At 38.6% G+C, this 17211-nt stretch overlaps 1 protein-coding gene across 1 annotated transcript in view; it reads right to left on the reverse strand.

The window, feature by feature from the left end:
- The window catches only part of NR2C2 (nuclear receptor subfamily 2 group C member 2), a 113254-nt gene that overhangs the window by 32684 nt on the left and 63359 nt on the right, over window positions 1-17211 (reverse strand). Inside the window, exon 3 of the mRNA XM_090284221.1 lies at window positions 9833-9943. Within this exon, the coding sequence (XP_090140347.1) occupies window positions 9833-9943 (111 nt within the window). The remainder of the gene's footprint in view (window positions 1-9832; window positions 9944-17211) is intronic.

Below are 17211 nucleotides of genomic sequence, written 5' to 3' on the forward strand. Positions count from 1 at the left end.
GTTTAAAGAGCCCCCACAGTCCAAGAATGTCTGCAGACCCACCGACTCTGGGAACGACAGCCAGGTCAGCAGCTAGAGGGGTGCCAGTCTAGTGCGGAAGTGGGAGAAGTGCCTGAAAAAGGGGCGAGTGCTGAGCAAGCAGCATTGTTCCCTCTCAAACCCCTCCCCCACAAACAGCACCACATCATGATGAAACGGGTCGCCCAGTACTGGCAAATACCTAAGGCTCCGCCCCTTACAACGCGACAGGAGCGGCAGCTCTACCTAAGACACAGAGGCAAACTAACACAGGAGCCTGTGAAAATGAGGAGACAGAGAAGTATGGCCCAGAAGAGGGAATGGATCAAGATTCCAGTGGGAGAACTAAGCGAGGACGAGATAGCCAACCTAACAAACGAGGAGAGCCAACCTAACAGACACAGAGTTCAAAACAGTGGTGATAAAGATGCTCACAGGCTTGACAGATATGCTTAAGTACAGAAAATACATAAGGGAAGAAGTGAAGGCTAGGCTAAATGAAATGAAGGAAAGTCCACACAAAACCAATGGTGAAGGGAAGGAAACCAGGGTTCAAATCAATGATTTGGAACATAAGGGAGAAAAAAACAGTTAACCAGTACAGAATGAGGAAACAAGAATTGAAAAAAATGAGGAGAGACTTAGGAACCTCTGGGACAACTTTAAACGTGCCAACATCCAAACCACAGGGGCCCCAGAAGGAGAAGAGGAAGAACAAGAAATTGAAAACTTATGTGAGAAAATAATGAAGGAAAACTCCCCGAATTTGGTGAAATAAATAGACGTACAAGGCCAGGAAGCACAGAAAGTCCCAAACAAGCTAGACCCAAAGAGGACCACATCAAGACACATCATCATTAAAATGCCAAAGGTTAAAGATAAAGAGAGAATCTTAAAAGCAGCAAGAGAAAAGCACAGAGTTACCTACAAAGGGGTGCCTATAAGACTATTAGCTGATTTCTCAAAAGAAACTTTATAGGCAAGAAGGGACTGGTAAGAAGTATTCAAGGTGATGAAAAGCAAGGATTTACAACCAAGATTACTCTATCCAGCAAAGCCATCATTTAGAATGGAAGGGAAGATAAAGTGCTTCTCAGACAAGGTAAAGCTAAAGGAGTTCATCATCACCAAGCTATTATTATATGAAATGTCAAACGGACTTAGGAAAAAGAAGATCAAAATTATGAACATTGAAATGACAACAAACTCAAAACTATCAACAACTGAATCTATAACATAAAAACAAAATCCAACTAAGCAAACTAGAATAGGAACAGAATCATAGGTATGGAGATCATTTGGAGGGTTATCAGCTGGTGGGGGGGAGGGGGGAATGGGGATATGGTGCAGGGATTAAGAAGCATAATCGGCGGTACAAAGTAGACAGAGGGAAGTTAAGAATAATATAGGGAAGAGTGAAGCCAAAGAACTTATATGCACAACCAATGGACATGAACTAAGGGGGGGTGGGATTGCTGGAGGGAAGGGGGTTGCTGGGCAGAGGGGAGCAAAGGGGAAAAATAATTGGGACTATTGTAACAACATAATTAATAAAATATACATAAAAAATAAAATAAGATAAAAAGGTAAAAAAAAAACTCAGCTTTCATAGTCAAAGAAAAAAAATCCATCTAATAACAGCAGAATACACATTCATCTCAAGCTTGCACAAAACATTCACATTCTGGGCTATAAAATACAGATTTAAAAAAATGTATATATATAGAAAGAGAGTTAGAAAATCCATAAATATTTAGAAATTAAACAACACACTTCTGAATAACACATGGGTCAAAGAAAAAGTCTTAAGAAAAAATTTTAAATATTTTGAACTAGCCCTGACTGGAGTGGCTCAGTGGATTGAGCGCTGATCTGCGAACGGAAAAGTCGCCAGTTTGATTCCCGGTCAGGGCACATGCCTGGGTTGCGGACCAGGTCCCAGTCGAGGGCATGCAAGAGGCAACTGATTGATCTTTCTTTCAAACATCCTTCTCTTTCTCCCTGCCTTCCCCTCACTCTAAAAATAAATTAATAAAATCTTCAAAAAAACATTTTGAACTCAATGGAGCTCACAACAGAGGTCTGGGCCATAGATATCCATTTGGGAGTCACTGGCATAGAATAAATGATATTTAAATCCATGGGCTCAGCTAGATAAAATACAGAGAGGAAAAAGTGGACCCAGAATGGAATCCCAAAGGACTCCAACATTGAGCAGTCTAGCAGAAAAAGTGCAGGAAAGAACTACAGCCAATACCATAAAAGTTAGCCTAGAATTATTTCTGGTAAGTTTAACTAATCTGAATTTTATAAAACAGTTACTTAGCTGAATGACTAATCTGGGATGTTTGAGAGCAGTGGTTCTGAAAAAGCCTAATATTTTAATATATGTATTTAGTTTTCAGTCATAGAAGTTTATTTAATAAGATAATCAAAATAAAATTAAGACATAAATTTTAAAAATCCTATTGGTTGAAAAGTAAATGGGTAGGGGTACAGGAAAAACAGTACTTTCTTATTTACAAGTATATAAAATCTGAGTATTAGCTTGGGTATTCAAGAGCAGAATAAATAATAGAAATGTAAAATTTATATAGCAATGATATATAATTTCACCTAGGAAACTAAAAAGGATTAAAAAGCATATATAGCACAATATACAGTTGAGTATGTGGGGAAAGAAATACTCTCCTTAGGAGGGTAGAAGTTGGCATGACTTCTTTGGAAGGCACTCTGGCAACAACGGTCAGAATTTCAAATGGACACACAGCTAATGTTATACTCAATGCTGAAAAGCTGAAAGCTTTTCCTCTAAGGTCAGAAACAAGAGAAGGATGCCTACCTACTCCTGTCACTTTTACTCAACATGGTATTGGTAGTCCTAGTCAGTGCAGTTAGGCAAAGAAAAAAAAAGAAAGGCATCTAGATTGGAAAGGAAGAAGTAAAACTGTCACTATCCACAGATGACATTATAGAAAACCTTAAAGAACCCATCAACAAAAAACTGTTAAAATTAACAAACAAATTTAGTAAAGTTACAGGATACAAAAATCAATATATAAAAATCTGTACAAATATACAATATACAAAAATAGTGTTTCTATACACACTAATGACTAACTCATAAAGAGAAATGAAGAAAAAATTCCCATTTACAGTTGCATCGAAAAGTATAAAATGCCTAGAAATAAATATAACCAAGGAGGTGTAAGACCTGTACACTGAAACCTGTAAGACATCAATAACATAACTTGAAGAAGACATAAATAAATGGAGATATTCCATTCTCCTAAATCGGAAGAATATTGTTAAAAATGTCCAAATACTGTATACTTTCTCTTACACGATGAATCTTAGGAACCAAACAAAACAAACAAAAGTACTCAGATATAGAGCACACATCGGTGACTGCCAGAAGCAGGAGCTGGAAGGTGAGAGCGCAATGTGTGAAGAAGGTCAAAAGGTACAAGCTTGCAGTTATAGAATAAATAAGTCACAGAACTGTAATGTATAGCATGGTGACTCAATAAGTTGCTAAGAGAGTAGATCTTAAAAGTTCTCATTGCAAGAAAAAATATGACTATGTATGGTGATGAGTGACAACTAGATTTATTGCGATCACCCAATACATACAAATATCAAATCATTATGTTGCACATGTCAATTAGCATCCACTTGAACAACATTCAGTGTTGCTTCCTTACAATGTTGATGAGATGCTGCAGGAATTTAACTCTTGTTTATATCAATTAGCCTATGGTAAAACTGGTTTCATTACATATTGTTTCACCCAAAGTTGCAGAACCTATTGATGTTAAGTGAGGACTTAACATATACTACGATTTAAAAAAATTACACATGGACACGCCCTTTCTCCCAGCAATCCTACTTTAAAGAATAGATCATACAGAAATACTCTCACATGTGCTAAATAAAGCAGGTTATTCATTCTAGCACCCATGAAATGGGACATCAAATTATCACTCAAGAGAAAGAGGAAGCTCTATGTGTATCCCACGGAACTACCTTCAAAAGATGTTAAGAAAGAAGATGGAGGCATAGACTGATACGCTCTGTCTCCCTCTACAACTAAGAAGAATTACAACTACTGCGAAACTAAAAATAATAAGAAGTTCCTGAAAATAAAGCTACATGGAAGTCCAACGTATAAAGTCATAAACAAGTGGTGCTCATCCGGATGGGTAGGAGAGGCGAACCCGCGGCTAAGATGGAACTGTGCTGGAGGCGGCAGCCGTAGCAGCGAACAGCCGGACCCGGTAAGCAGACACCAGTATTTGGGGGGAAGGAGAGAAGTGCCTGGGAACCAGCCCTGGCTACAGACCAGATCTGTCAGTTCGTGATTCCAACGCCGGGGAAGGCAGACCCCATTGGGAAGCGGCCATTTTCCTCAGCGGAGAGTAACAGCAGGAATCCATCTTGGACCCCCGCCACCACACAAAGCACCACAGTGTGGTGAGAAAGGTCGCCAGGTTGTGACAAGTACATGGGGCTCCGCCCAATATAGCGTAGGAGGTGTGACAGCGCCCCACCCAAGAAGGAAAGATAAACAAAACGGTCAGAATGGCAGAATTAATGATTGAAATACCAATCACACAGCTAACCAAAAAACAAATAAAAGCCTTGACTGATGAACAAATAGAGAATCTTTCCGAGGCTCAGTTCAGAGTTACAGTTATAAGACAGTTTACAGATCTAACAGCAGGGCTGAATCAAGACAGGGAAGGAATGAAGGCTAGTCCTGCTGAAATGAACAAAAATACAAGACAAGTGGTGAGGAAGGGAAAGCCAGGGATCAAATTAACAAATCGGTACATAGGGAGGGAACAAACAGTCAACCAGTGTAGAAAGAGGAAACAAAAATGAGAAATATGATGAGAGGCTCAGAAACCTCTGGGACAGCTATAAGCGATCGAAATTTCGAATTATCGGATTGCCAGAGGTGAAGAAAAAGAACTAGGAATTGAAAAATTATGTGAAAAAATAATGAAGCAGAACTTCCCTAACTTGGGGATGGAAATGAACTTACAGGTCCAGGAAGCACAGAGAGTTCTGGATAGGCTGGACCCAGGGAGGACCACACCAAGACACATTATCATCAAAAGTAAAAAATTACAGATAAAGAGAGAATCTTAAAAGCAGCAAGAGAGAAGAGAAGAATCATGTACAAAGGGGTCCCAATTAGACTATCAACGAATTTCTCAAAGGAGTCTCTACAGGCAAGAATGGACTGGCAAGAAATATTCAAAGAAATGAAAGCAAAAACCTACAACCACAATTACTCTATCCAGCGAAGCTGTCAGTCAGAATACAAGGGCAGAGAAAGTGCTTCCAGGACAAAATAAAACTGAAGGGTGTTCATTAGATCCAAACCACTGTTATACGAGATATTAAAGGGGCTGGTTTAGAAGAAGGAAGATCAAAATGATGAACATTAAAATGAAAACTGTATCACAACAACCAACAGCAGAAGCAAGGGAATCGAAACAAAGACAAACTAAGTAGGCAACGAGAGGGGAAAAGAATTATAGGTATGGGGAACATTTTGGGTAGGGGGTCAGTGGGGAGGGGGAAGGGGGGAAAGGGAGGGAGATGGTATAGGAATTAAGAAGCATAGTAGGAGGGAGTGGAATAGACAGGAAGATGTTGAGAAGAACTATATGCATGGACTAAGGGGGGGGAATTGAAGGGAGAGGGGGAGCAGGGGGGAAAAATTGGGACAACTGTAATGGCATAATCAATAATAAAAAAATTAAAAAATGATGTTAAGAAAAGAGTAAAGTGCAGAAGTGTGAGCAGAATGTTGACATATGTTTAAAAATATGCTCTATGTATTTACACATGTGTTTGTGGGTACATATGTACAGCCTGTCTCTGAAAGGATAAATAAGTAATACAGTAATAGAGGCCACCTCTTGGGACACACCTGGAGAAGAGGGGGGAAGAAGACTTATTTTTTACTCTGTACACTGCTTGGTGTGATTTTGTTATGGTGTGCACCTATCACCCACTGAACACCTACAAATAAGCAACACCTCCTGGTAGTACCTGAGAGGGGCCACTAGAGCATCAGAGTGAGAAAGGAAACATCAGATGGTTGTGGATGTGGAAATGACAGAGAACAGGTACTGGCAGCTCAAAGAAGGAATGTATAGGAACAAAGAGCTGGTAGAAGGGGGCAGTTGACAAAGGAGGGTGCTGTAAGAGCCCAAGATGCCTTCCACAGGGGACCGTAATAAAGACTGCAAAATTTAAAAAGTATATAAACAGAATAAGTCCTTTCTAGTAAAATGTGAATCCTCAATATATTAGATAAAAGATGTATTATATAATCTAAATGTATTTTATAAGCTCAAGTTTAAACATTTCCTTGGGTCAAACAATGAGTGCAATGTGCTCCTGAAAAACACAAACTTGAAATGGGGAGTACGGAGGAATGTCTCAGGAAAACCTGAAATACACAAAGGTGGCAAGAGAAGCTTTATACCTAAGTCTGCCCCAAGAGAATAAACACTGCAGCAAAAGTGAGTGCACTGGTGATCTCCAGTGTGTCAAATTTGGTACATGACATGTTCAAGTGTTTTTCTTTTCATCTATCATAATCACTTGGAAAACTGGATTAAAAAAATAAATTTTGAACCTAATGTTTGTGTAATTTGGGAGGCAATGAAGAACACAATTTGAACACCACTGGCCTATAAAGATGTACATATGATGAAAATGTGTGAGATTTACTGAAAGACTACTTTGTGATTCAATGGCTTAGATTAAGCTTCATTCTCAGACAAGTGGTGTTATCCTATGGCTGTTCTCAGACCCCCATCTCCTCCCAGTTCCCACCCCAGACCTCTGCATCCCCCCAAACAATAGCTTTCAACTCTAGCCACAAGGCTACCTACCCCACTCACGACTGCCACCCTTCCCACATGGCCGTAAAGCCCTTTTACAGCCATTAGGATAACATAATACTGATGAACACAAGTCTGTTTCAGCTCACCCTCCATTGGCCTGCATAACTAGATATGTTGGTCTTGTGTTAACCGCCACACTCTTATTATGATTATCATTATTAAAATCAGTAATATAAATCCTGGAATAGGAAAAGACAGCTTTAAAGGACTTAGCTGGGAAAACTGATAACATTTTAGTATATGGACTATGGATTAGATAATGGTATGTTTCAATATTAAGTTTCCTGATGTTGATAACTGAACTGTGATTTTGTAAGAGAATGCCATTGTTCTTATAAGTACTCAAGTATCCAGGGCAGGCAAAGATAAGTGATGTCTTTAATTCTCAAATGGTTTAGGAAATATATGCATACACACACTCAGAATTGATGAACATGGAAAAAGGGTATAATGAATTTCCATGTACTATTTTCCATAAATTTGAAATTATATAAAAATAAAAAAAAGATATAACTCATTTGCTAACATTTACTGATGTTTGTTTTCTGTAGGATTAAAGAAATTATCTCATTAAATCTTTTAAAAATTCTATAAAATAGACACTATTTTTGTTGCCATTTTACAGCTACACATATGGATTATGGAAATTTTCTCCAGGGTCACAGAGCTGAGGGGAGATAAGATTTCACCCTAAGTCTGTTCCATTCAGGGTCAAAGTTCCTATATGTTGCCTAGTCTGTCATCCTTATTGTATAAGCTTTCCCTCCCAGCCTTATCACAGAAGCTACTATTTGGGTTCCAAGCATCTTTATTTATTAAAACATCATAGTACTTATTCTCTACCCAGGCTTCAGGGCATGGGTGAATCAACACTGAAGTCAGGGCTAGAAATGAAAACTTCATCAAAGCCATCAGCACCAACATCAAGAATATAGAAATCATCCTATAAGCTTAATTTTTCTTTAAAAAAAAAAAAAAAGCAACAAAATTTGAAATGCAGCCAGTTCATGTATACTATATTTTACTATATATACACTTTACTTTATTTTCTTATTATCATTAAAAAAAAAAAAAAACCCAAGGATATGTTTATTGATTTTAGAGAGAGGGGAGAGAGATGGAGAAACACTGATGTGAGTTAGAAACATTGACTGGCTGCCATCTGTATGCTCCCCATCTGGGGCTGGAACCTGCAACCTTTTGGTGTGCAGAACAACACTCCAACCAACTGAGCACCTGGCCAGGGATATATTTACTACACATAAAACTCATATTAACAGGTTATCTTCCCCAGAGGGACTGAAAGCTCAATGCCAAGGATCTAGTCTACATGAATGTACTACATTCCAGCCATGAAAGCAATATCACCATGAGCAGAATACCAGGCACTAGAAATAGTCTTACTGTTTGGAATGGGAGGCTAGAACAGCCCTTAGAAAAACATAAAGATTCTACTTATATCAATGCAGGGGAAGTGCATACCCTCTTGAAATGTACACTAGCTACCGACAGTTTCCTGGAGGAGCTGTCGATGTTCTCACCTGCCCTCAGATGGATGTGATACCATGATGTAACAGCCATGATTAAATGCAGTTAGCTTCTTTTCCAGTCAGAAGAATAATGTAGGCAGGATCCTAACACCTACTACATAAAACTAGAAAGGTCCAATTTTTAAGTCACCATCAGCAAATAAGAACAAGTAAAAGAGAAAAAAATAATTTAATTATATAAAGTTCCTAATTCTGGAGAATAGTAAAACATTAATGTCAGGCCATTACTTCTGAATTTCCAAACACTCAGATATGTGTTTCCTACTTGGTATAAAGTTAAAACAATAACAAATATATGAACTCCTGTATTTATGATAAAATATCATGAAATATAGACATAATGGGAATAAAAATTTTAACTTGTTTCATTTCACTTATTAGAACTCTCCTATGCTTAATTTGTAATATTGTACATAAAATCACTTTTAAGAGTGAGCAAATACAATTGAAATTATCTAGTTACTCTTGTAGTGAGCTTGAAATAAACTGTAAATAAAAGCAATCTTTTTACTTATTTACTCAAATACCTGACATCTGTCCACCCTGGTAGTCTCTCAAACTCACGTTATGTAACTAACGTTTTTTTCTGCCACCCACCTCTGTTGATGTTTTTGGTCTGACCTTTTGATTCAGCTTGTTGAGATAACTATGAATCTTTAATGTGAGTTTGTTAATCCTACTTTCGATAGCCATACCCTCTCTTTTTCAATGGGCCAGAGGCAGTTTCAGAGCCCTGGGTAAGACTGAATTTCCCATAAGTGAATATCAATTCATTAATAAGAACAATACTGGTAATAACAGTTATTATATATAGATAATTAGTACATACTAAACATTAATACGTGTCAGGTACTGTTCTAAGCACTTTACAAGCAAGCCTCTCAGTTTGGATGCATCTAAGTAATAAAATGGAACTCCAATCAAATAGTTTTAAAAAGTAGTTTAGACTTTTGTACTAAGAGTTAATTCAAACCCTGACCAGTGTGGCTCAGTAGGTTGGGTGTTGTCCTGCAAAGTGAAAGGTCGCCAGTTGGATTCCTAGTCAGGGCACATGCCTGGGTTGCGGGTTCGGTCCCTGGATGGGGTGCATGTGAGAGGCAACTGATCAATGTTTGTCTCTCACATCAATGTTTCTCTTCCTCTCTTTCTCCCTCCCTTCCCCTTTCTCTAAAAATAAATAAATAAAAATTTTAAAGGGTTAATTCAATAAATGTAAACCTTTTCTTCTTTTATTTTTAAAAGAATAATGTTGTACTGTACTTGATGCCCAAGGCACAACTCCTTAGTGAAACCCTTAGGCAGGTGTCTAGAATTAAGTGGGACTGGTGCAGGTACCTGAATACGCTGAGGTGAGGCTACTGCAGAGTCGGTGGAGATTATCTGGATGCGTGGGGAGGGGCTGGTCATCCCTGGAGATTCTGGCTGAGAAGTCTGTATCCGTGGTACCTGTGGGCGAAAAGTGGGCTGGATCACAAGAGGGCTCAGGAAGATGCCCAGTGGTGGCCAGGGGGCCATGCTTTTTGCATTCTCTTTTTAAACTATAAGAGAAAGTTTATTTAGAAAGTTACAGAGGTAGAAATAAGTGGTGAAAAGAAATGGGCTTAGGAAACAAATTACAAAGGCAAAAGAAGAGGGCCCTTGGAGCTGGGGAGAAAGAAGGGTACAGATAATGCACCTGTGGAGGAAGAGGAAGGGGGCAGGAAAGATACAGGCGTGCTCCCCAGAGGGAGAGTGTGCCATGCCTTTCGCTTTCACAGTGGCTTTATTATTATTATTTTTATCCTCACCCCAGGATATTTTTTTCTTTGATTTTAGGGAGAGGAAGAGAGGAAGGGAGGGAGAGAGAGAGAGCAGGGGAGAAGAGACATCTGTGCAAAAGAGAAACATCGATTGGTTGCCTTCTCTATGTGCCTCAACCAGGGAATCAAACCCACAACCTTTCAGTGAACAGGATGATGCTCCAACCAGCTGAGTCACACTGGCCAGGGCTCACACTGGCTTTAAAGGAGTGATGAGCTACTGTTCTAGAGTGAGGACTCAATATGACAAAGGAATTAATGAGATATTGATACAAGATGGCACAAAGAAAATACAATTGTAAAGTAGCTGTTTCTAATGTTGTAAATGCAAGAAAAAAAAACAACAAAGGAATTTTCAGATCTGCTCTGTACAACTTCAGTAAAATAAAAAGCTACCAAAATAACTTTTTGAGATGATCTTTGAATGTTTTCACTGTCTCCAAAGCCAGCTATAAAACACTCCCCTAAGATGACAGTTTCCAGAAGGAATTCTCTAACAACACTGTAGCATATGGCAAACAGAACCAGCATTACACTGAAAACTACTGGGATTAATACTTGTGAAAGAGTCCTGGCAACCTCCCAGCCCCAATGGGACAGGACTGGGAAAAGCCCCTCAGTAATGCAAGAATCCGGAATTTAATCAATACCCATCAAAGCAAGACTCAAGGTTCTGAGGGGTCGCCTGGACACCTAAAGTGAGCAGATATTTTTCCTTGAATAAAAGTAAACGATGAACCTATGCTTTGAAAACTCTTCCGAAAAATAAAAAAGGAGGGAACAGTTCCCAATGCATTCTATGAGGTCAATATTACTTGATATCACACAAAAAAGTACAAGACCAATATTCCTTATGAATATAGACGAAGCAATACTCAACAACACACTATCAATTCTAATACAGAAGCATATAAAGGATTATAACCCATGACTAAGTGGGATTTATCCAGGAATGCAAAGTTTGTTCAACATGAATAAATAAGTGTAATACATCACATTAAAAGAGTAAGAGGACAAAAGCCACATGATCCTCTCACTGGATGCAAAAAAAGCATTTGACAAAATCCAACACCATTCCATGGTAAAAACATTCAACTGTGACTAGAAGGAAAGTTCTCAATCTGATAAACAGTGGACTTGGACAATAAATTGAGGTTAATTTTGGTCAGTTGCAGCTCTCAGAAGAGTAGCAGATACCCATCCCCCAACTCCACCCTGCAGTGACAGCTGTGCATTGTGGTCCTGCAGCAGCCTGCACACAGCTTGTGGGAGCCAAGGTGGGCAAAAGGACTCAGTCCTCCAGATATTGGGGAACTGTGCCCCAACTGCTGATTGCTACTTCTGACCACAGAAGCGCAGATGAGGAGGCGGCAATGACCACCGTGGAGCCTCCCTCTATTGTTGCAGGCCCTTTGCCTTTGGCTGAAGTGACTTCCAGGGGACTTAACGGGTTGGGTTGTTTTTTCCACACCTCCCTATTTTTCTTTTTCCTCTGTTGGAAGCCAGACATCAAACACTAGGACATTCAAAAGCAACTGCATATTCAAGAAAAATTAGAAAGTGACTGCACGTGCCCAGGAAAAACACAGGGTTGAAAAGGCCTTAGAAGACTTAAGGCTTTAAAAAAAAAAAAATTATTGCCATGTAATACACCAACTTAAAACTCACTAATGTAAAACAGTTAAAAGACTTAAGTTTTCATGCCAGGATGATCCTTGGCACAGTGACAGGTGACAATGACAATGACAACAACGAAATGACAATAACAAAGCCCAGCGAACCCTGGGAAAGGGAGCGACTCTGGTTTCCAGAGATAGCACATTATTAGATTGAAATGTCTTTTCAACAACAACAACAAAAAATCACAAGGCTTATTTTAAAAAATCCCAGGAAATTATGACCCATTCAAAGGAAAGATAGAAACCAACAGAAATTATCCTTGAAAAAGATATGATGTCAGATCTACTAGACAAATTCAAAGAACTCAAGGAAGATGTGGGAAAAGTCAGAAAGTGATGTATGAACAAAATGGAAGCCTCAATAAAAACCTAAAAAGAAAACAAAACAAAATTCTGGAGCTGAAAAGTAAAATAACTGAAATAAATTCACTAGGAGGATTTAAAGGCAGATTTCAGCAACAATCTGTGAACTTGAAGATAGAAGAATGCAAATTACCAAATCTCAAAAATAGGAAGAAAAAAACTGAAGAAAAGTGCCTAAAGGGGTCTGTAGGATGCCAACAGGTGAGGAAAGATGCATTGTGGGAGTCCAGAAAAAGAAGAAAGGGGCACAGAGAATATTTGAAAAATAGCCGACAACTCCCCAAATTTGAAGAAAGACATGAATAAAAACATCCAAGAAGCTTAATGAAGTCCAAGAAGTCAAAGACCCATCAAACTTTCTTTCTTTTAATCCTTGCCTGAGGATATGTTTACTGATTTTAGAGAGAGGATAGGAGAGAGAGAGAAATATCAATGCTAGAGAAACATTGACTGGCTGCCTCCTATACACGCCCTGACTGGGGATTGAACCTACAACCTTTTGGTGTATGGGATGATGCTCCAACCAACTGAGCCACCAGCCAGTACAGTACTCCAACTTTCAAAAGACAAGTGAGAATCTAGAAAGTAGCAAGAGAAACAAATCATCACATACAAGGGATCCTTAACTAGAATATTTAAAGAATGCTCATCAGAAATTTTGGAGGCCTCCAGAAGATAGTTAGCAGATATATTAAAAGTCCTCAAAGGAAAAAGAAACTTGTCAATCAAGAATCCTACAGCTGGCAAAACTGCCCTTCAAAATTGAGAGAGAAATCAAAACAGTCCCAGATAAACAACAGCCCAGGAAGTTCATGATCATTAGACTCACTGCGAAAAATGCTCACAGGAGTCCCCAAAGGTGAAATGAAAGGACCATAGACAGTAATTCAAAGCCAACTGGAAAAATGAAGATCTCAATGAAAGGAAATACTTGGGTAATTATAAAATCTAGTATTACTATAATGGTGGTTTGAAACTGTTTTTTTTTTTTTCTTCATGATTTAAGAGACTAATAGTTAAATTAAAAACAAACAAACAAAAAACCTGTTAGTTTAAGCTAATATTATTGCAACTTTGATTTGAACCTCCAAATCTTGTTTTCTACATAATTTAGTAGACTAAATGTATTTAAAAGAATTTACATTATGCTTTGGGCACACAATGTATAAAGATATAATTTTGTGACATTACCAACCAAATAGGGTGGGGACAGGGCTTTAAAGGAGAAATGTTTCTGCATGTCATTGAAGTTAAACTGGAATAAATTCAAACTAAGAGTGATGTAACTTTAGGATGTTAAATGTACTCCCCATAATTCCCTCAAAGACCATAGCTTTAGAATACACAGAGAAGGAAATGAGAAAGAGTTTTATACATTTCAATACAAAAAATCAACTAAACACAAAAGAAAGGAATGTAGAAAATGAGTGGCAAAAAACCCTATAAGGCATATATAAAACAGCAGAATGAGAGAAGTTCCTCCTCATCAATAATAATAATTATTATTTTTAGAGCTAGGAGAAGAGAGGAGGAGAGAAACATCAATGTGAGAAACATTTATCAGTTGCCTCTTGCATGTGCCCAACTGGAGACCAAACCTGACTGGGGACCAGATATTGAACCCACAACCCTTCAGTTTATGAGATGACACTCCAACTGAGCCACACCTGCCAGGGCTCATCGATAATTATTTTAAGTGCAAATTAAACTTTTCAATCAAAAGAAAAATTGGCAGAACGTATAGCAACTCATGATGCAACTTGTGCTTTTCACAAGAGACTCACTTTAGGACCAAAGACACAAATAGACTGAAAATGAAAGGAAGGAAAAAGATACTCCATACAAACAATAACCAAAAGAGAGCTGAGGTGGCTGTACTAATATTAAATAAAATATTTAAAATTTTAAGTTATTACGAGACCGAAAAAAGACACTACATTTAAACAAAAGATTCAACACAGCAAAATGTAATAATTGTAACATTTACATACCTAATAACATCAGAAAAAACATGTGAAGCAAAAACTAATAGAATTGAAGGGAGAAATAAAGTTCTGTGATAATAGTTGGAGACTTCAATATCACAATCTAAAAAATGGATAGAACAACCAGACAGAAGATATGTAAGGAAATAAAGAACTTAACAGACCTAATATACTATACAGAACACTACCCAGAAACAACAAATAAATCTTCTCAAGTGCACATTGGGCATTCTCCAGGATAGACCATATGTTAGGCCAAAAATTAAGCCTTAATGGAAATTTAAAGATATATAGCATATAAAGTATCTTCTCTGACCATAATGGGATGAAGTTAGAAATCACCAACAGAGGAAACTGGAATATTCAAAAATTTGTGGAAATTAAAACACATTCTTAAACAACTAATGGATTGAAGAGGAAATTAGAAAAAACTTGAGATGAATGAAAATGAAATAAATAAAATATCAAAACTTAGGGAACATCACAAAGTGGGGTTAAGGAAGAAATTTATAAGCTATAAATGATTACATTAAAAATTAAGAAAGATCTCAAATAAACAACATAACTTTACAACTTAAGGAACTAGAATTTTAAAAAGGTAAAAAACCCAAACCCTGCAGCAGAAAGGAAATAATAAAGATTATAGCAGAGATAAAAGAAATACAGAAAAAACAATAGAGTAAAATCAACAAAACCAAAGCTGGTTCTCAGAAAAAATCAACAAAAATGACAAACGATTGGCTAGATGGATTAAGGGAAAAAAAAAAAAAAAAAGAGTAAAGACTCAGATTACTAAAATCAGAAATAAAAGTGAGGATATCGACTTCCGGCCAAGATGGAGGCTTAGACGGACGCGCTAGGTCTCCCTCTACAACTAGAGAGGAATACAACTACTTCAAAACAAAGGATAACTAGAAATTCCAGAAAATAAAACTACACAGAAGCCCAACATACGAAGTTATAAACCAGCGGCGCCCTTTGGGCAGGTAAGAGCAAAAGAGGGCGGCGCTGTTTGCGGTCGCACCTGGGACAGCGGCGGAGAGAACAACCCCGGCTGCAGTCGAACCCCTGGCAGCTTGCGACCCCAACGCTGGGGAAAGCAGCCACCACATCGCCTTGAACAGTGAGGCCCAGGGGGGCGGGAGGACGGATCCCGGTCTCCTAGCGGAATAACTGTGTGAATCCATCTTGGACCCCCGCCCCCAAAGAAAGCGCCACAGGGCTGCGAAATAGGTCGCGGACAGGCACCGGTCACTAGATTGTGACGACAAAGCACCACGGCACAGCAAGAAAGGCTGCCGAACGGCGGCCGGTCGCTGGGTCATTACGAGTACACAGGCACTGCCCCCTACAGCCGGCCCAAGAAAACAAAACGCATCTGTCAAAATGAGGCAGACAACTATAGAAATCCCGGTGGCACAGCTCACCAGGCAACAGATGGAGAACCTGACAGATGAACAGATAAGAAACCTGTCAGATGCTCAGTTCTGGGCCATTGTTATCAGGTGGCTTACAGAATTCACAAAAGATCTGGAAAAAGATGAGAAAGAAGCGAAAAACACTCATAACGAAAGGAACAAAACCACATACGAGACAGATGGTGAGGAAAAAAAATCCAGAGTTCATTTCAACAAACTGGAATATGGAGAAGGAACAAGCAGTCAACCAATGCAGGGAGAGGAAATGGGAAGCAACGATGAGAGGATCAGAAACCTCTGGGACAGCTACAAAAGGCCCAACATAAGAATCATTGGTTTGCCAGAGAGCGAGGAAGATGAACTAGAACTTGAAAAATTGAGTGAAAATATAATAAAGGAGAACTTCCCAGACTTGGGGAAGGAAATAGACTTACAGGTCCAGGAAGCACAGAGAGTTCCAAAAAAACTGGACCCAGGGAGAACCACTCCAAGACACATTATAATCAAAATGTCAAAAATTAAAGATAAAGAGAGAATCTTAAAAGCGGCAAGAGAGAAGAAAAGAATTATGTACAAAGGGGTCCCAATTAGACTATCAGCTGACTTCTCAAGGGAGACCCTGCAGGCAAGAAGGGACTGGCAAGAAATATTCAAAATAATGAAAATCCAAAACCTACAACCACGAATACTCTATCCAGTGAAATTGTCATTCAGAATAGAAGGACAGAGAAAGTGTTTCCAGGACAAAATAAAACTGAAAGAGTTCATTAGATCCAAACCACTGTTATATGAGATGTTAAAGGGACTGGTTTAGAAAAAGGAGGATCAAGACAATGAAATCTAAAATGAAAACTGCATCACAAGAAACAACAGAAGCTAGGGAATTGAAACAAAGGCAAACTAAACAGGCAACGAGAGTGGAAAAAGAACTATAGGTACGGGGAACATATTGGGGGAGGTCAACAGGGAGGGGGAATGGGGAGAGGGAGGGAGATGATATAGGAATTAAGGATCATGGTAGGAGGGAATGGAATAGACAGAGAGAGGTTGAGAAGAACTGTATGCACAACTAATGGACATGATCTAAAAGGGGGGGACAACTGGAGGGAGGGGGGCCACCGGGTGAAGGGGAGCAGAGGGAAGGGAAATTGGCACAAATGTAATATTATAATTAATAAAACACATTAAAAAAAAAGTGAGGATATCATTACCAAATTTACAGAAATATAAATGATTATAAGAGAATATTATGAACAATTGCATGTCAACAAATTGGATAACCTAGATGAAATGGACAAATTCCTAGAAATATAAAACCTATCATGACAAAATCATGAAGAAATAGAAGATATGAATAGACCTGTAACTACTCACAAAGAAAACCCCTGGACCTGATGGCTTCATTGCTGATTTCTACCAAACATTTAAAGAACTAGTACCAAGCCTTCTCAAACTCATCCAAAAAATTGA

Source organism: Furipterus horrens, unplaced genomic scaffold (assembly GCF_987537825.1).
Source record: "Furipterus horrens unplaced genomic scaffold, mFurHor1.1.pri manual_scaffold_7, whole genome shotgun sequence".
NCBI classification, from domain to species: Eukaryota; Metazoa; Chordata; class Mammalia; order Chiroptera; family Furipteridae; genus Furipterus; species Furipterus horrens.